The sequence below is a fragment of the Lithobates pipiens genome, unplaced genomic scaffold (genome assembly GCF_037356315.1).
Source record: "Lithobates pipiens isolate NorthernLeopardFrog02 unplaced genomic scaffold, aLitPip1_a1.2 Scaffold_19, whole genome shotgun sequence".
NCBI lineage: Eukaryota > Metazoa > Chordata > Amphibia > Anura > Ranidae > Lithobates > Lithobates pipiens.
This window is the reverse complement of record NW_027507764.1, coordinates 125,466,806-125,486,681: the sequence shown is the minus strand read 5'-3', so window position 1 is coordinate 125,486,681 and position 19,876 is coordinate 125,466,806. Positions and strand designations below refer to the sequence as shown.

The 19,876-nt window shown below is 43.7% G+C and overlaps 1 protein-coding gene across 1 annotated transcript in view; it reads left to right on the top strand.

Moving 5' to 3' along the window:
- The first annotated feature begins 305 nt into the window (after window positions 1–305).
- Window positions 306–19,876, top strand: part of DNAH11 (dynein axonemal heavy chain 11) — a 404,290-nt gene continuing 384,719 nt past the window's right edge. The window contains exons 1-2 of the mRNA XM_077491239.1: window positions 306–547; window positions 12,931–13,189. Coding sequence (XP_077347365.1) covers window positions 12,959–13,189 — 231 coding nt within the window. The 5' untranslated portion in view covers window positions 306–547; window positions 12,931–12,958. The remainder of the gene's footprint in view (window positions 548–12,930; window positions 13,190–19,876) is intronic.

The following is a 19,876-nucleotide window of genomic DNA, read 5'->3' as shown; positions in this document are numbered from 1 at the left end:
CCAATTTGTCTGCAAATATGGAATAACTCTTATGGTGTATTATACCAATTACACTTCTGGATCTCTCTGCTGGCACTATGACTAACTTTGCCCTGGAAAGGCATTTTGCTTGTAAATCCCCAGCCATTGTTTCCTGGTGCACACGCCTTGTACACCTTCCTATTTCCCTTCCATCTACTCGTGATTGATGATCGCCCTGGGCTCGGGCTGATACAATTCAAATGAATGTATCCCAGAGCAAGGGGGGCGTGGTCTGTTTACCGCTGGGTGAGTCAGAGGCTCCGGTCTCCCAGGGAGACGGGACGCCGCTCGGTGTGCCTGGCAGCACAATAACATGGGACGCACGCCTCCTCTACAACCAAACCGCACTATTTGGGGACGTTACATGGGAGTGAGATAGGGAGCTGTCAGTAAACAGAGGAGGGATCGCACACAGATAAGGGAACCTGCAGAGGAAGCAACAGGAGTCATGTACACAGACAAGTAGAGGGAAGAGGAGCCCCAGGCAGGAGGTAAAGCTGCACCTTGGAGGCACATAGGAGGACAGGTGGGAATTGAGATCCTGGATGGAAACCTTTTCATGGAGGTTCAAATGACAGACAATATGTATGACTTATTCATTGTATAATGACTGCAAGGAGGAAGAAGAACATCTAATACAGGCAGCCCTACAAATCACTGCATTGTTACTTTATAGGCGTGAAGGCATGTGCAATTGATATCTATGTATGTATGTGTGCTGTGTTTGTCTTATTTGTGTTATAGAGTTTATAGTTGTTACTGTATCTAATACAGCTGAATGATTTATATGACTGACAGATGCTTTTTTTTTTTTTTTTTGTACTGTTGGTCATCAATGGGCTTGTAATCAACTGGAGATTGTGTGCAAGTAATTGGACTTGCCTTCCAAAGTCAGGGTAAGCCCCCTCATTCACACACCGGAGTGGACTTGTTAGAAATCGCACTCTATTTCCGGTGATCGCACTGTTCAAATCTGCGCAACGCCAACTTTGCGCTGCCACATCGCTTTGAAAAAGTAGTTCCTGCACTACTTTTGGTGATTGTTATTTTTTTTACATTTTTTTTTCGGGTGCAACCTGAATAGATGTCTGTGCATAAAGCCACGCAGATTTCTTCCAAGATGATTGCACTGATGCACGGCTTTGAAATTGTGCGATTTCAGATGACGTCAAAGTGAATGAGGGCTTAGGGGAAAAAAAATATAAAAAATGGGCAAACAGGCATGTTTTGACCTCCCCTTTTTTTTTTTTTTTGCGTGAAAGTTACTTATATCTGCCTTTCCACCCCGGTGCAGTGAGCTGCGCACATGCAGCTCATTGTACAAGTTTGGAAAGATCGATGCTGTCTGAACTCGGGATTGATGCAATCTCAGCCCAGCCAATGAAAGCTTGGCAGTGATCAACACTCAGAAGCTGACGTCTTTGGGGAGCTCCGAGGCACAACTTTTCTGGACGGAAGGTGAGTAAAGTTCTGCTTTAAAAGAGAAGTTTGGGATAAAAAAAAAAAAATGCGAAAACATTTAGACTTCATGTACACGAGACGTTTTGAAACCTCTCCTGAATGATTTAACTTGACAGATAGTTACCGATGTTTAAAAACTTCAGTTTTGCCGAGTTTACATGTAGCGTTTAGCTGCGTTTGCATTTAGAAGATTTTTTTTAATAGTCAAAAATGTATCTCCACCAAAACTGTAAACAAAATGTGGCTAAATGCGAGTTATTGTTTTTACCAGCTGTTACAGGCGGTTGGCGTTTCAAATGCCTCTGAACACCTTATTATTTATTAAAATTTTTTTTGCTTTCCAAAAAATGCTTCTAAACTCAACTGCCTAGAAATGACTATAAACTCCCCTGTGTACATGTCAGATAACATAGAGGGGAGTTCAGGGGCAGCTGAAAAAAATGCCCAACTGTTCCTAAACGTCCGTTTACCAGCTTCAGTGTACATGAGGCCCAAATTACCTAGGTGGATGCAGTATTGTTCCAATGCTGCATCTATCCCTGCTGCATCTACATTGAGAACTAAGCAATCAAAGACTGCTGATCGCTCAGTTAACGTTCTTCGGTGAGCAGAGAGCCAGTGGCTGTCAGTCACTAGCTCTTTGCTCTGCCTCTCAATTAACTGGAGTGCCAGGCTGTGGAGGGGATGGGAGCTGCTGGTTCAGGCTCTTAAAGTGGTGTTGCCCCCCAAAAAATAAAACTACTTAAAATTCTTAAAAAAAATCAAAAAAAAATAATTGGCAAAAAAAAAATTTTTTACTCACCTCTAAATACCGGTTGCTAGGGGGTCCCTCGTAGTCTGCCTTCTTCATTGCCCGGGCTGGTGACATCACTTCCCCTCGCGCCGCACATTCACCTGGGACCTGTCACGTGTCCCAGGTGACTGTACGGCGTATCACGGCGCCCTGCGCCGCTCGCGCATGCGCAGTGGGTGCCCGGCTGTGAAGCCACAGCCGGGTGCCCACAGTATGCATGACGGCGCCGCGAGCGGAGCGGGGAGCGAGGGGGGGGGGCTTCGTTCCCCCGCATCGCTGGACCCTGGGGCAGGTAAGTGTCCGATTATTAAAAGCCAGCAGCTGCAGTATTTGTAGCTGCTGACTTTTAATTTTTTTTTTTTAGGGGGTACCCCACTTTAAGGAGACGATAAAGTCAGGATCTCTCCAGAGTCTGGACCGGCTGATTGATGCCAGTGAGTGTCAGTGTCTTCTAAATACGGGTCACAGGAGTGCACAGCGCCAGTTTCTGTGCAGAGTTTGCTGTGGTTTCCTTTCAGCAGTTGAGGTGCGTATGTGACACTAAAATCATATTTGAAAAACGCACAGAAACCTTTCTTAATTTGCACCGCAACCAGCCCACATATATGTGAACCGGCTCCATTGAAAGCCGGTTTGGCTCACACGTTATGAGAACCGGATGTGGTTCAAAATGTATCCGATTCACATACATGTGAACCGATCCTTAGGGCCAGTATAAACTGGTGCGATGTCAGGGATCGGGTGTGATTCGCACCGCACTGCAGTGAAAATCACATGCGATTTCAGCCATCAAGATCATATGACTGAATTCGCATCAAACTCACACAGGACCCTTTTTTTTGGTCCGCAGCAGAATCGGATCGCATGGCTGTTCACACCCATGCGATCCGATTCTTGTCCGAGTTTTCAGATCGCACAGCGATCTGCGAACTGATTTGGGGGTGTCATTAACTTTTACCTAACACTCCCAGAATTTCGCATAGGGCAGTATGAACTGCCGCCGGGAAACATGCGCAGTGGATTTGCAGGGTTCCCGCATCACAGCAGTGTGAGCCGGCCCATAATGTTAAAGGGATTGTAAAGTGAATTTAAAAAAATAAAATAAAAATAACAAACATGTTCTACTTACCTCCACTGTGCAGCTCGTTTTGCACAGAGTGGCCCCGAACCTGCTCTTCTGGGGTCCCTCGGTGGCTGTCTCCGCTTCCTCCTGCAGGTGCTTCTCACGTTCATGCGAGGGAGCTCGCATGGTGAGAAGCATCTGCGGGCGCGCTCCCGTGATACAGCCGGCAGCTATAGCCGCTCGTTGTATCACACGGCCCCGCCCCCCGGTGCTCCACGTCAGTGGATGTGATTGACAGCAGCGCGAGCCAATGGCTGCGCTGCTTTCCATCCATCCACTCCAGCCAATCAGCGGCCGGGCTGAACAGTGGAAAGGACGTCGGGGGACGAGAGCGGGACTTTCGAGGGCTGGGGGCGCCGGGACTGTCAGATGTTTTTTCACCTTAATGCATAGAATGCATTAAGGTGAAAAAACATTTACCTTTACAACCCCTTTAAATTATAACTAAAGGCAAAACTGATTTTTTTTTTTTAGATTTTGTATTAGAAACCCTGTCCGGTTTTTATTGCTGCCTGTATCACCGTTAAGGAGATTCATCCTCTCAATTCCTTCTGTTATCTGTTATTAGTAAAATTAAAATAAAAACCCAAATTTTGGGTTGTCCCAGAACAGTAAGCCCTTGTACACACAGTCGGAGATTCCGACGGAATGTGTCCTATCGGACCATTTTGTCGGATAATCCGACTGTGTGTGGTCTCCATCGAACTGCTTCCATCGGAGTATCCGACGGACCAACTTTTCCAACTTGTCCGTAAAATTTTCCGACAAAATGCTCCGATCGGACATACTCCGATCATGTGTAGCCTACTCCGACGGACAAAGCGCCACGCATGCTCAGATCAAATTCCTAGACCAAAGCTATTGGCTACTAGCCTGAACGTAGTCCCATCGTAACAAAATAACGTCATCACGTTATGTACAATCGGATTTTCTGACAACTTTGTCCGACCGTGTGTATGCAACAGTTTCGGACAAAATCCAACGGATTTGGTTGTCAGAATGTCCAACTGTGTGTACAAGGGCTAAGAGTATTTACACGCTCTACTGGTGTATAAACATCAGACATTTCTGGCAGAAAAAAAATGCAAGAATGGGCTTTATAGCGCTTGCGTGTATTTATGCATACGTGTACACATGCGTAAAAAAATATTCTAGCTTTATTTGAATCAAAATACTGACTAGCAACACAGATTTCTGTATATTTTATTTACTCATCTATATGCAGCGCATGTTTACGCAAGTGCGTGTACAGGCACATTGAAAGCAATGTTCTGCATTTACATTATTACAAAAGAAATGCCTTTGTGCCTATAAACGCAGTTTTTAGGCAACAGTGTGCAAGCGGCCTGTTAGAGGGGACATCTTCCAATGGGGACACCCAGGAATTAAAGCCTTGTACGAGCCACTTCAGCTCAGGTCACCCCCCCCCCCCTCCATAGCACTTCAGCCAGTGGCTGAGAATGCTGATTGAGAGCCAGTCGGCGCCTCTACACTGAGAACCGAGCGATCGAGCATCGCCGATGGCTTGGTTCTCACAGCTCCCCAAGCAGAGAGCTGCTGACTGTTAATCAGCAGCTCTCCTCTCCTCGCACGTTGAAGTGCTGAGCTGTGGAGAGCTTTGAACGCTTTTTCGCACGTTTTTTCAGGGTTTTTTGGCACTTATTTGTGCGTTTGTATGCAGCATTTTTGGGCTTTGCTGTTTTTTTATCAACCAATAGAGAAAACTATTATCTGTTGCCTTTCAGGTATTTCAGCTTTTTTAGCTTTTCCCATTAGCTTTTATTTGTTCTTTTATTATTATTCATTTATTATAATGTGTTTTCATTAGGGTAAGGGGTTCGAGTTCAGTTTAGGTTAGGGTTAGGATTAGGAGTTAGAGTTAGGGTTATTTATTATTATTTTTATATTTTTTTCATTTATTATTATTATTATTATTATTATTATTATACGAATAATAATAAATGTAAAATAAATACACACCCCCTAAAAAATTAAATAATAAATAACTAAACACCCTAACACAAAAAAAAATATTATTATAAATAATGCATTTTTTTGTTCGAGTTTGGGTGTTTGTTATTTTATTATTTTATTATTAATAATAATGTATTTAATATTTTTTTTAAGGTTAGAGGTGTATTATTACATATTTTATTTTACTTATTTATGATGATTTTTAGCTATTTGTGTATTTATTTTACATGTATTCATTCTTATATTATTACTATCTTATTCTTTACTTTTTTTCATTTGAGCAGAAAATCTAAAAAAAACTCATGTTTCCATTAATTTCTATGGGAATACAAATGTGCAAAAACTGCCCAAATCTGCCCAATTCGAACAACAAAGAAAGCTCCAGAACTTGTTTGAGCTTCAGGCGCTTGACTTCAGGCGACTTGGAGTGGAGATCCATGGTGAATCATCTCCATAGAGAATAATTGATTCTTTTTTTTTTCTCCTCAAGCATTTTTGAGCTTCAAGCAGATAATGGCTCAGGTGTGAATGGGTCCTTAGTGGCTCGCTTAAAGGCTGACAGGCACCTGGTGGATCCGGACTTCCATTGTCGGGATGATGCAGTGCCTGGACTGATTCCTGTGACGCCAGCAGAGAGTGGACTTCTGCTGAAAACGGGTCACAGGAGTGCAAAACGAATTGCACTCCTGTGATCCATAGAAGAAGCCCAGCCTAACAAGCTTTGGCTGGACTTCTCCTTTAAGGCTGACACACTAAGCTTAAGGTTGGCCATTAATCGATCATTTGTTTTCAGTCAATCAGCAGGTTGAAAAAAAAATAAAAAATGCCAAGCCTTTGGCTTGAGGTTGCAATGCAGCCCCATTGATCTCAATAGGCGAGGTTGGCTCCTTCACATGGTCGTTTAGTCCAGTGGCAGGAATCAGTGGATTCTTGCAGCTGGAATGACACGTATATGTGAATACTGGCAGTCGCTCTGCCTATATAAACAAATGACCGATGGACAGCAGCCACCACTGTTCACATGTAGCTGCTTACCTGTGGTTAGGGATGATGTCTGAGCCTGGACACAGTCAGTTGTAATGAGGCTCCGACATCTGCCCCTAACTACAAGAAACCACTTGGTGTGCAGCTGTATGTGAGCAGCACCATTCAAGGGCTTAAAGAGGGAGTCCGCGTTTTTTTTTTTTTTTTAAAGCCAGCAGCTACAAATACTGCAGCTGCTGACTTTTAAAATAGTGACACTTACCTGTCCAGTGCGCCCGCGATGTTGGCACCCAAAGCCGATCTCTCGATCGTCACTCGGGTGCTGCCGCCGCCATCTTGGGTATGGGAATCAGGAAGTGGAGCCTTTCGGCTTCATTTCCCGGTTCCCTACTGCGCATGTGCGAGTCGCGCTGCGCAATAAGGATGGACCCGCTGCCTCTGGGATCTGTGTGTTTCCCAGCAGGCAGCGTGGGACTTTCGGAAAGGGGCGTAGATTCTGCAGAATCTACGCCCCTTTCCGCAGATAGCTATGCCGGAAGTGGGTGCAGATACCTGTACTGTACTGTGGGAGGATTCCAATGAGCGGAAGGTCCACTTTAGGATGGACCTCCGCTTTAAGGAAAGTCCATTCACTCTAAAATCGAATGTCAAAAGCAAACAAAATTTGGAACTACTTTCTGTCAAGCCATCAAATACACTGAGGATTCCAATGAGCGGAAGGTCCACTTTAGGGTGGACCTCCGCTTTAAAGAGGAAGTAAACTCTCCCACTCTGATGCTTCTTTTCAATTTGTCCATTATAATAAGTAATTATTAAACTATAGCCACTGTAATCCAGCCCAAATTGCATATTACTTACTGTTTAAAGAAACTTTAAGACCCCTTTCACACCACACTGCCCATAGCGTGGGCGGTAAAACACCGCTATTTTTAGCAGCGTTTTGCCGCCGGATTTGCGGCGCATTTCGGCCACTAGCGGGGCGCTTTTACCCCCCGCTTGTGGCCGTGAAAGGGTTAAAACCGCCGGCAATACGCCGCAATATCGGCATTTTGCCGGTGGTATTACAGCGCTGCCCCATTGATTTCAATAGGGAGCAGCGGTGGAGGAGCGGTAAACACACCGCTCCTTCACCGCTCCAAAGAAGCTGCTGGCAGGACTTTTCCCTGACGTCCTGCCAGCGCACCACTGTAGTGTGAAAGCCCTCGGGGCTTTCACACTACACACAATGGTGCAGCTTCTTTAGGGCGGATTGCAGGCGCTTTTTCTAATGCTATAGCGCCTGCAAAACGCCCTGGTGTGAAAGGGGTCTAAAAAAATTGTTTCCAGGGGTTAGGCAGTGCCATCTTAAGTATTGTTTTCTGAGTCCACAGTGGAGTGTATTTCCATCCTTACATTGAGCAATTCCTGTACTGTTAACCAAGCCTCCTTCTCATTCCGATGTTTCTATGGAAACCCTGCTTTCCTGCTCATAGCTGATTTGTTTTATTTCATAGTATTTACTTGTGCCGATTATCTAGTGTTTGCCTATGTTGGTCTTATCAGCGTCAGCTGATAAGACTGCAGTAATGCTGTCCAATGCCTTTTTTTCCACTCTATGTGATTTCACATGGTCACATGGGGTATAAGAGGAAGCTCTGAGTGATTATGCAGTCTCGTTGGAGTCCAGTGTTGTGCCGTAGGAAGTCCCGATAATAGAGTCAAGCGCACAGAGTGTGCCGTAAATCAGGGGAGATATGGGCATGCTCAGTGACATCATTCTAAAGAACAAAAAGGATTACAACAATACTATGCAAGTAAAGGGATATCTATAAGCAGTGTTCATTAGGGTTTTTTATCCTGATTCACATGGGACAAAGTTGTGGGGGAGAGTTTACAACCACTTTAAAGCAGGTATTGAAGGCAATAGAAAAGTAATATGAATGAGGATTAATCTTCTGTGCAAAGCTAGTCTGAAGGAGCCCCAAATGTGAAGAAAGAAGGCAAAATCTTAGTCCCACAAAATTTTCTGCAGGGGAAGTTTTTACTGGTTGTTCTGTTTTAACAAGCTGTCTAACAAAAATTTTCATTTTTAGAATGCTCCTTTGATTTTCTAATCATCAGTGGGGTGAAGTCAACATTTGTTTTCGACTTCAATGACAAGAAAATTAGAAGGAGCAGGATAAAAAAAATTCTCAAGTGAATACATTTCTAGAAGTATAGGCAGTTTTCTTTAAAGCGAGAGTCCGCCAGGAGTTCCGCCGTTTTTTTTTTTTTTAAAAAGCCAGCAGCTACAAATACTGCAGCTGCTGACTTTTAAAATAAGGACACTTACCCGCCCAGTGCGCCCGCGATGTCGGCACCCGAAGCCGATCTCTCGATCGTCTCTCGGGTGCTGCCGCCGCCATCTTGGGTATGGGAATCAGGAAGTGGAGCCTTTCGGCTTCATTTCCCGGTTCCCTACTGCGCATGTGCGAGTCGCGCTGCGCAATAAGGATGGTCCCGCTGCGTCTGGGATCTGTGTGTTTCCCAGCAGGCAGCGTGGGACTTTCGGAAAGGGGCGTAGATTCTGCAGAATCTACGCCCCTTTCCGCAGATAGCTATGCCGGAAGTGGGTGCAGATACCTGTACTGTACTGTGGGAGGATTCCAATGAGCGGAAGGTCCACTTTAGGATGGACCTCCGCTTTAAGGAAAGTCCATTCACTCTAAAATCGAATGTCAAAAGCAAACAAAATTTGGAACTACTTTCTGTCAAGCCATCAAATACACTGAGAATGTTCGCACAAATTTTTGTATGAATGTTAGATTGAAAATCTACTAAAGTTTACCCAGCTTAACTTTTTAGAAGTTTCCTCTAATTTTCGATTGTTTCTACAGATGGCAAAAAAAAAAAACACACACACAGGGGTATTAGCCATACTCTATGTCCTGTACACACGATCGGACATTGATCAGACATTCTGACAACAAAATCCATGGGATTTTTTCCAACGGAAGTTGGCTCAAACTTGTCTTGCATACACACGGTCACACAAAGTTGTTGGAATTTCTGAACGCCAAGAACATGGTGACGTACGATGAGCCGAGAAAATTGAAGTTCAATAGCCAGTGTGGCTCTTCTGCTTGAATCCGAGCATGCGTGGCATTCTGCGTTTCGGAATTGTGTACACGTGATCGGAATTTCCGACAACTGATTTTGTTTTTGGAAAATTTGAGATGTAGATATCAAATTTTGTGAGATGAAAATTCCGATAGAGCCTACACATGGACGGAATTTCCGACAATAAGCTCCGATCTCACATTTTACATCAGAAAGTCCGACCATGTGTACGGGGCATTAGACCCCTTTCACACTGAGGCGTTTTTCAGGCGCTTTAGCGCTAAAAATAGCACCTGTAAAGCACCTGAAAAATGCCTCATCAGTAGTCCCAGTGTGAAAAGCCCAAGTGCTTTCACACACAGGCGGTGCACTTGCAGGACCTTAGAAAAAGTCCTGCAAACAGCATCTTTGGGGCGGTTTGCGGGCGGTGTATACACCATTCCTCCACCGCCCCTGCCCATTGGATTGCATGGGCAGCGCTGCCAAAGCACCTGCAAAGCGCTTAAGCAGCGGGGCTACACAGGCGCATTTTAACCCCTTCTAGGGGGTTAAAAGCGCCCTGCTCCCATTAAAGGTTTAAACCTATACATTACATGTCACTTTTTAATATCTGATGGGTTCCAGACACAGGGACCAATCTTTAATTAATTTAGAAGATGTAAAGGAGAATATATTGATCCTACAAGGAGACTGAAAGTGGTTCTAAAGGCTGAATTTTTTTTACCTTCATGTATTCTTTGCATGAAAATAAAAACATTTCTGTATCCAGTTCCCCCCTCCCCTTATACTCACCGGAGCCCCATCACAATCTGTGCATGAGAGCAGCGTCTCTCTCTGCTCTGTCCCTCTTCACAGTTCCTGCTGCTGTCAATCAAACTGTGGGGAGGGAGCAGGGCCATGCCCAGTTGTCTGTGTCTATAGAATAGATGCAGTTAGTAGGGCTCCGGAGCGCCCCCATAAGAAATGGCTTACTATGGGGGCATTGGATGAGGAGGAGGAATCAGGTGTGCTGGTGGGGGACCCCAAAAGAGGAGGATCGGGGCTGCTCTATGTAAAAAAGTATGACATGTTTGTTATTTTTGTAAAAAAATAAATAAAAAAAAATAAACCTTTTTAGAAACCCTTGTAGCTTGCATTTATTTACCTAGAAGCCCTAGAAAAATGGCAGTTGGGATCAGAATATGATCAATTTGATATGGGTTAGTAGGCCTGTGTATAAGCACCTGTAGTTCGCAAAAAAAATGGATTGATAACACTGAGGTAGAACTTTGACGACCTGTTAAATTGATTGTAAGAATGCATATAGTAATATTGGTAGTTTACTTTGCACTGTTGTACCAAGATATTAACTATGATTCATCGCCCTTTTATTTCAGCTTATTTCATGACGTCAGGTTCTAGATTTCTATGGATTACCATGCATGTTACAATCTGACTGTAATCCCCTTAGATTTTACCAATTGTAATATGAAGACCTACCCATACTATCTAATCAAATTGTATCCAAACTGGCAGGCTTTAGCACAGTACATTGTTGGTTGCTCTAAAAGAGATTGTAACGCATCTGATGAGCTTTATAGACTAGGATGTCTCTATGTAAGGTTGGAGACACTGGTGGTGACATCTAACAAGTCTTGCATTTTGATTTTATACTGTGGCAGGTGTTTGCATTGTGATAGTGCTAGGCACTGCCAATGTGAAAATGTAGGAGAAAACACAGGGTTCTCAAAAATACAGTTTGAGGGGCTCTAGAGTGTCGGTTCTGACCAGAAAAAGGTGATTTTTTTTTTTGTCTTTCTCTGGGTTTTGTAATTCTTGAATCAGGATTTGGAGCTCGTAGACTACTAAGTGCTTTGGGAGGGAAGGCATCTCTGATCCCATGTCTGGCTCTTGCCAGAAACTAGCAGGCTGAGTGTGCAGGTGTGTACAACTTTTATAATCTAGGACCTGACAACCGGCCAGGACTTCACTCGAGAGACGGGAGGTCTCTGCCTAGGGGTCAGGAGGACCCCAATCCTTCCCCAGGAGGCAGAGAGGCCGCACAGAGGGCAGCCAGGATATGCCTGTCTGCACAGTGCTGGTGCAGTCAGAAACAGAGCAGCAAGGAGCTAGTAAAGCTGAGGTACAGAGTTTAGACGACAGAGAATTTAGCTGCTGTGTTAGAGGGTCTGGAGGACCAAAGTAAAAGGCCTGAGCAGTGGTGCTGCTAGAGAGAGCCAGGAGGCCGAACATCATTTATGTTCATGTTGATGGTGGAAACTCTTGTCTGGGAAACTGATTTTCTGTGTGAACTTTATTAGTAAAAGTGAGCCAGTAAGCCCTTAAAGAACACTTCTGAATGGACTGAACTTGCTGGTAAGCGCCGCCACTGACCGAAAACCCCCAAATTACAGCATGTATAGCATGTTTAGCCCCAGTTCCTGACATTCAGGACATCAATAGTCTGTACTCTGCCCCAAATTGTGCAGGATAGGTAGTGATCTGAATATCTATGGCATAAATCACTACATGGTGGGATTGCTTCTTAGGCCTCATTCACACAGGGCATACATAACCCGGTATGTGTGCACGAAAGTTGCATTGGGAACATCGGCTGTTTCTGTGTTGCCGCAGCATCCCAATTGATAGCAATAGAACTACCTCTGCATCCTTGTGCGAATATACAGAGCCTAGGCTTCTGGTTATGTACGCCCTGTGTGAATGAAGCCTTAGGGCTTTTCCACCCCAAAACAAAAGGGTTAGCATTGGCATCCCTTTTTAAATAGTGTTGCACCAGGCTACAGTGGGCTTTTTAAAACAAGTTGCAGTATTTTTTATTTTACACTTTTTTTAACTTCTATATTTTTACTACCCTCTTTCCCCGAAAATAATCGTGATTGTCGGTGATGGCAGCAATATAAGCCCTACCCCCCAAATAAGCACTACCCTGTTTCCTCAAAAAGAAGACCTACAAGGACTTTAACTAGGGCTTATTTGGGGGGTAGGGCTTATATTGCAGCCATCATCGGCAATCATGCTAGGTCTTATTTTCAGGGAAACAGGGTATGCACTGTGCAAAAATGCAATTTGTTCATTATTTTTTTTCAGTGCATCTTGCTATTTGCTTTGTTCTTGTGCTGGGATTACATTTTGTAACACAGCCCAATGTTGCTGCTTGGTTATTGTCAGATGCAGCAAGAATCCTGTGGTTGCGGAAAGTTGCATTTGCCCAAACTGTACAAAGCAATGACAGGCTGATTGCAGCCACAGCTATCTGCTGATGTTCATATGTAATCGCACATGGAGTGATTACCTGCAGTTAGGGACATGAGATCAGCATCACTGGGTAATCGGCTGTCCCTGCTGCTGCTACCGCTGTCAACCTTTGTACAGGCAGAACGCAGCTGTCCACAACCATTTGTGAATCCAGACACAGAAATCTGCTGGCAATAAAAAATTTTAAAAAAATGTGTGTGCATTAGGCCTTATCTGTAACTACTCTGTTTTCTCTTCATAGGTAACCATTATATATTACTGAGTAAAGAATGGATATCATTGAAGAGGAACCCCCTGTGCCACCTTTTTGGGAGGATGAGAGAGTGTATTATATCGGAGAATGGCTCCAACGGATGATGAAGCTCAAGGAGGACCGCTGGATAAAGTTTGTGGAGGATGAACAAAATGAAGAAATACTGAGGGACTTTTTCGATCAGGGCGATCGCATTTTTTTGATGTTTTCTGCAGCACCTAAAGGAGGGTTGACAGTGACACATGAGGTACTGCACATTTTACGACTTACTTTAAAAGGGAAGTAAACCCTTCCAAACAACTTGGACCTATAGGTAAGCCTAGATTAAGGCTTACCTGTAGGTCCAAGCAATATCTCCTAAACCTATATGGTTTAGGAGATATTTGCCCGAAAATGGGCACCGCTGTCTACGGCGCATGCGCCGTAGACAGCGGCGCGCAGGCGCACTAAATGCGGCAAATCCAAGAATGGATTTGCCAAATTTGTCGACTCCCGTGCGCATGCGCGGGAGTGACGTCATCGCGGCTTCGCCGTATGACAGCAACGGAGCTGCGAGGCGCGACTCCCGTGCGCATGCGCGGGAGTGACGTCATCGCGGTTGCGCCGCTGTCATTGGTCGGAGCTGCGAGACGCCACCAGCAAGATGGACGCGGCGGACTACAGGGATCAGCGGCGACTTCGCTGGCTCCTGTGTCAGGTAAGTGACACATAATGAGCTACTATGCGATGCATAGTAGTCCATTATGCTTTACCTTTGCAGGGAAAAAAAGAGGAAGTAAACCCATCAGGGTTTACTTCCTCTTTAAGAAGTAATGAATAAGAACTACAGTTGGTCTTGTTGAAATGGTTGATAAGTTTGAACTCTTGATAGGTCAGAGCTATATTTGTTTGTCAGCAGATTCCCACTCCAAAGCATGGACATGTATCCTGGGCCAAGCCAATAAAATCCAAACAGAAACGCCAATCTTCCTAAGAAGCCCTTAGAAAAGTAGGGGAAGAAGAGCATGGCTTTCAAATCTCCATAGTTTCAGTGCCTTGAAAAAGTATTCACACCCCTTCAAATGTTCCCCACTTGGTCATGTTACAACCAAAAACGTAAATGTATTTTATCTGGACTTTATGTGATAGACCAACACAAAGTGGCACATAATTGTGAAGTGGAAAGAAAAAGATATATGGTTTTCAAGATTTTTTACAAATAAATATCTGAAAAGTGTGGCGTGCATTTGTATTCAGCCCCCTTTTCTCTGATATCCCCGACTAAAATCTAGTGGAACCAATTGCCTTCAGAAGTTACCTAATTAGTAAATAGTCCACTGTGTGTAATTTAATCTCAGTATAAATACAGCTGTTCTGTGAAGCCCCCAGTGCTGTGTTAGAGAACCTTGGTGAACAAACCGCATCATAAAAACCAAGGAACACACCAGACAGGTCAGGGATAAAGTTGGGGAGAAGTTTAAAGCAGGGTTAAGTTATAAAAAATTATCCCAAACTTTGATAATCTCAGAGAGCACTGTTCAATCCATCATCCGAAAATAGAAAGAAGTATGGCACAACTGCAAACCTACCAAGACATGGCCATCCACCTAAACTGACAGCCCGGGCAAAGAGAGCATTAATCAGAGAAGCAGCCAAGAGGCCCATGGTAACTCTGGAGGAGCTGCAAAGATCCTCAGCTCAGGAGAGAGAATCTGTCCACAGGAAAACTATTAGTCGTTCACTCCACAAATCTGGCCTTTATGGAATAGTGGCAAGAAGAAAGCCATTATTGAAAGAAAGCCATAAGAAATCCAGTTTGCGAGAAGCCATGTGGGGGACACAGCAAACACGTGGAAGAAGGTTCTCTGGTCAGATTAAACCAAAATTTAACTTTTTAGTCTAAAAGCAAAACGCTATGTGTGGCGGAAGGCTAACACTGCACATCACCCTGGACACACCCCATCCTCACCGTGAAACATGGTGGTGGCAGCATCATGTTGCAGGGATGCTTTTCTTCAACAGGGACAGGGAAGCTGGTCAGAGTTGATAGGAAAATGGATGGAGCCAAGCTGGAGTCTGCAAAAGACTTGAGACTGGGACGTCAGTTCACCTTCCAGCAGGACAACGACCCTAAACATACATCCAGAGCTACAATGGAAAGGTTTAGATCAGGGGTCTCAAACTGGCGGCCCTCCAGCTGTTGCAAAACTACAAGTCCCATCATGCCTCTGCCTGTGGGAGCCATGCTTGTAACTGTCAGCCTTGCAATGCATCATGGGACTTGTAGTTTAGCAACAGCTGGAGGGCCGCCAGTTTGAGACCCCTGGCTTAGATCAAAGCATATTCATCTGTTAGAATGGCCCAGTCAAAGTCCAGACCTAAATCCAATTGAGAATCTGTGGCAAGACTTGAATATAGCTGTTCACAGACGCTCTCCATCCAATCTCACAGCTTGAGCTATTTTGCAAAGAAAATGGGCAAAAATGTCACTCTCTAGATGTGCAAAGCTGGTAGAGACATCCCCCAAAAAAATTGCAGCTGTAATTGCAGCGAAAGGAGGTTCTACAAAGTATTGACTGACTACAAATGCACGCCACACTTTTCACATATTTTTTTGTAAAAAAAAAAAATGAAAACCATTGATCGTTTTCCTTCTACTTCACAACTGTGTCACTTTGTGTGGGTCTATCACATAAAATCCGGATTAAAATACATTTACGTTTTTGGCTGTAACATGACAAAGTGTGGAAAATTTCAAGGGGTATGAATACTTTTTCAAGGCACTGTACATAGTTGTTAAGGTTGAATAAAGAAATCAGTCCATCCAGTGGATGTGTGTAAGTACTACAGTATATTCCTACCATGTCCCATATCCCTGGATATTGTGTTCAATGAGATGTCCATTTAAGGATTTTTTTTAAAATTAGCAACATTAACTGCTTCAACCACTGATTGTGGAAGGGAGTTCTACATACTTACCGGTCTAATGCTCTGTACACACGGTCGGACATTCCAACCACAAAATACGTCAGATTTTTTCCAACAGATTTTGGCCCAAACTTGTCTTGCATACACACGGTCGCACAAAGTTGTCAGAATTTGCGATCATTCTGAACGAGATGACCTCAAACACATATGTCGGGACCATAAATGGGCCAGTAGCCAATAGCTTTCGTCTCTTAGTTTATTCTGAGCATGCGTGGCACTTTGTCTGAATTGTCTACACACGATCGGAATTTATGTGATCGGATTTTGTTGTTGGAAAATTTTAGATCCTGCTCTCAAACTTTGTGCGTCAGAAAATCTGACAGAAAAAGTCAGATGGAGCGCACACACGGTCGGATCTTTCGACAACCTGATCTGATCGCACATTTTCCGACGGAAAATCCGACCGTGTGTATGGGACATTACAGTAAAAAAAAAACATACGCAGTTCAAGGTTGAATATTTTCTTGTCCAACTTCATTGAGTGGCCATGTGTCTTCATAAGTGACCTGACACCGTTTCCTCCCAATGCTGGAATCCCCATTATGATATTTGTATGTTACTATTATATCCCCTCTTAAGTGTCTCTTCTCCAGGGAGAATAAGTTTAATGAATGTAGTCATTCCTCATAATTGAGATCTTTCAGCCCTCTTAACTAGCTTTGTTGCCCTTCTCTGGACTCTTTCCAGTTCTAGTACATTCTTCCCCAGACTGCTTCACCGGTTGTGTAGGCAGTGATCGCCCATGGTGCTACAGTAAGTGCTTTTGCTGAGATCCTGGGGAATTGTGAGAATCCCAGATCTCAAGAGAAAACAATCCTTTATTGTGTTGGAGAATCATCTTGCAGGATTTGGACTTCTCTCTTAGCCCTTGTACACACGGTTGGACATTCCGACGGAAAATGTCCGATCGGACCGTGTTGTCGGATAATCCGACCGCGTGTGGGCTCCATCGGACTGTTTCCGTCTGGATATCCGACCGACAAAGTTTAAGAGCTGGGCTATAAAATTTTCCGACAACATGGTCCGATGGGACTTTGTCCTATCGTTTGTAGAGAATTCCGATTGGACAAAGTGTCACGCATGCTCAGATCAAATTCCTAGACCAAAGCTATTGGCTACTAGCCTGAACGTAGTCCCATCGTAACGAAATAACGTCACCACGTTCTGAACGATCAGATTTTCCGACAACTTTGTCCGACCGTGTGTATGCAACACAAGTTTCGGACAAAATCCGTCACACAAAATCCGATGGATTTTGTTGTCGGAAAGTGTCCGACCGTGTGTACAAGGGCTAAGGAATAAGTTGAACATCCCCTGCAGTATGGAAACGAAAAGATAAATATATTTATTTATTGTCCATTGAAGGACACAGCTGCTAGCAGTAATCGCATGTAAAATCAGGCAGGCTGGTTGTACTCAAGTTGATCAATCAATCAACTTGGGTAAATTCAGCCTGCTCATACATGGTTTGAATCTCGACCGGTTCCTGCTGAACTGTCTGAGATTCGAATCGTCTATGGCCAGCTTTAGTTGTCTGACCAGGTAACAACCTTCCTTATCCCTTTTCCTGATATAAAAGGTAAGGAGTGTTCAACCTAAAGCCAAAGTTTAGCTTATAATCTTTACAGCTTGAGTCACATCACTTACCTGTAATGAAGCAGCTGGGTCCTTAGGAAATCTTCACTGCAGCAAAACCTTGTCCTCTTCCTATCACTGACCTTCCAGTACTGCAAAGGTTAACAGCTTCTGTTTTTCAGGCAGAACAGCAGTACAGACGGTCCAACAGAGACACGTTTCCTCCTTCCTCCTCCATTGAGAAAAGTGTTTTCACTGATTACAATCTGTGAATGGGGGAGAGTCTGATCAGTCCCATAATTCTGTCCCTCATTCGCAGATTGGTGTTGCATGCCTGTGACACGGGCAGCTCAAGCTGCTTAAATACAGAGCCCATTCATGGACTATGGGTTTCAGTGCCTGTGAAATTAGGGACTAATCAGTACCCTGAAAAATGTACCTTTTGCCCAAAAAAAATAGAACGCTTGCAGGTATACTGTATGAGGTTCCTCATGTATGCTGTACGCTGTATATTTGCAGCGTGAAGACACTGCTGTCTGTGGCTGCTAGTCTCAGAAGAATTAGAGTGAGCATTGGTGAGATCGCTACTGTGTAAAGCTCACCACACACATTACAATCTGTCTGTAAAATCCCTTATAGACCTAGCAATAATGATGTAGTGAAAGGACCTGCCTAATTAAATGCAAATTGATTAGATAGACCCACATGCTCTAGTTTAGGTAAATTTTACCCACTTGACGTCCGTGCTATAGCTGAAAAACGGCTACAGCACGGACCTCAAATGCCGGGAGGGCATCCATGTATGTCCTCCCATTTTCACGCTGCCCACGTGTTCTGTGATCGCTGAGTCCTTTGGACTCGGCTGATCACAGAGCAGGATAAAGGACCAATCACAGCAAGCTCTTTACCACCTTTTTTTTTTTTTTTTTTTTTTTCACGCGTGAAAAAAGGATAAAGCTGCTAACTGGCTTCTGTTAGAGGAACATCAGTCCCCTAAGTGCCAACCAGTGCTGCAAATCCGTTTCTACCAGTGCTGCCAATCAGTGCCCATCTGTGCTTCCTGATCTGTGCCCATCAGTGCCACCTATCAGCGCCCATCAGTGCCACCTATCAGTGCAGCCTCATCAGGGCCTCCTGATCAGTACCTACTAGTGCCACCTCATCAGTGCCACCTATCGGTGTCCATCAGTGCTGCCTATTAGTGCCCACCAGTAAAGGAGAAAAATTACCTGTTTGCAAAATGTTATACCAAAATATAAAAAGCGTTTATTTTTTTTGGTTTGTTTTTTTCAAAATGTTCATGTTTTATGTGTTTGTTTAACTAAAACTTAAAAGCACAGTGGTGATTAAATACCACCAAAATAAAGCTCTATTTGTGTGAAATAAAAATCTCATTTGGTTACAGTGTTGCATGACCGCGCAATTGTTCAAATTGTGAGAGATCTGAAAGCTGGAAATTGGCCTGGTCAGAAAGTGGGTGTAAGTGCCCAGTAAGCAAGTGGTTAAATTGGTTCTAAAGGCAAATAGTTTTTTACCTTAATGCATTTGATGCAATAGGGTAAAAAAAATAATTCAGCAGCTGTTTCCCCTGCAAACTCCCCCCAAATACTTAAAGGGGTTTTAAAGGTTCATTTTTTATTTTCTAAATAGGTTCCTTTAAGCTAGTGCATTGTTGGTTCACTTACCTTTTCCTTCGATTTCCCTTTATAAATGTTTTTTTTCTTTGTTTTCTTTGTCTGAATTTCTCACTTCCTGTTCCTCCTCAGTAAGCTGTTCAGTAAGCTGTTCTGGCTGACTAACCACCAGCTTGGATGATGGTGAGAAGTTTACTGAGGAGAAACAGGAAGTGAGATATTCAGACAAAGAAAAAAAACATTTAGAAGGGAAATCGAAGGAAAAGGTAAGTGAACCAACAATGCACTAGCTTAGAGGAACCTATGTAGAAAATAAAAAACAAACCTTTACAACCCCTTTTTTAACTAAGTCCTGTATCGATGTAGCGGTGTTGCTCATCTGCAGGTCCTCTCTTCCTCCCTCTCTCAGGCTTGGCAGAGAGCAGCAGGACCCATTGGAGGCCTTGAGCTTAGGAATGTAAATGCATGTTAACATTTCACTAGAAGGAGATCAGAAGGCACATAAAGAATGTTTTCAGTTTTAGAATTTTTCTTTGTCTTCATTCATGATGCGGTCTTAGCCTGTTGAAAATAAATCCAATAAACCGATTCAACTCTAGATTTAAGTGCTAAATATCACAAAACATAAATATGTAATGTACTTGTTAAATAATGCATTTTTTTTTTTTGTGTGTGTGAATTGACTACTCATGCGGTATTTATCCTGAAAGTAATTTTAAAATTGGTATTTATCTCTTAGTAAATCAACTCCTCATTGT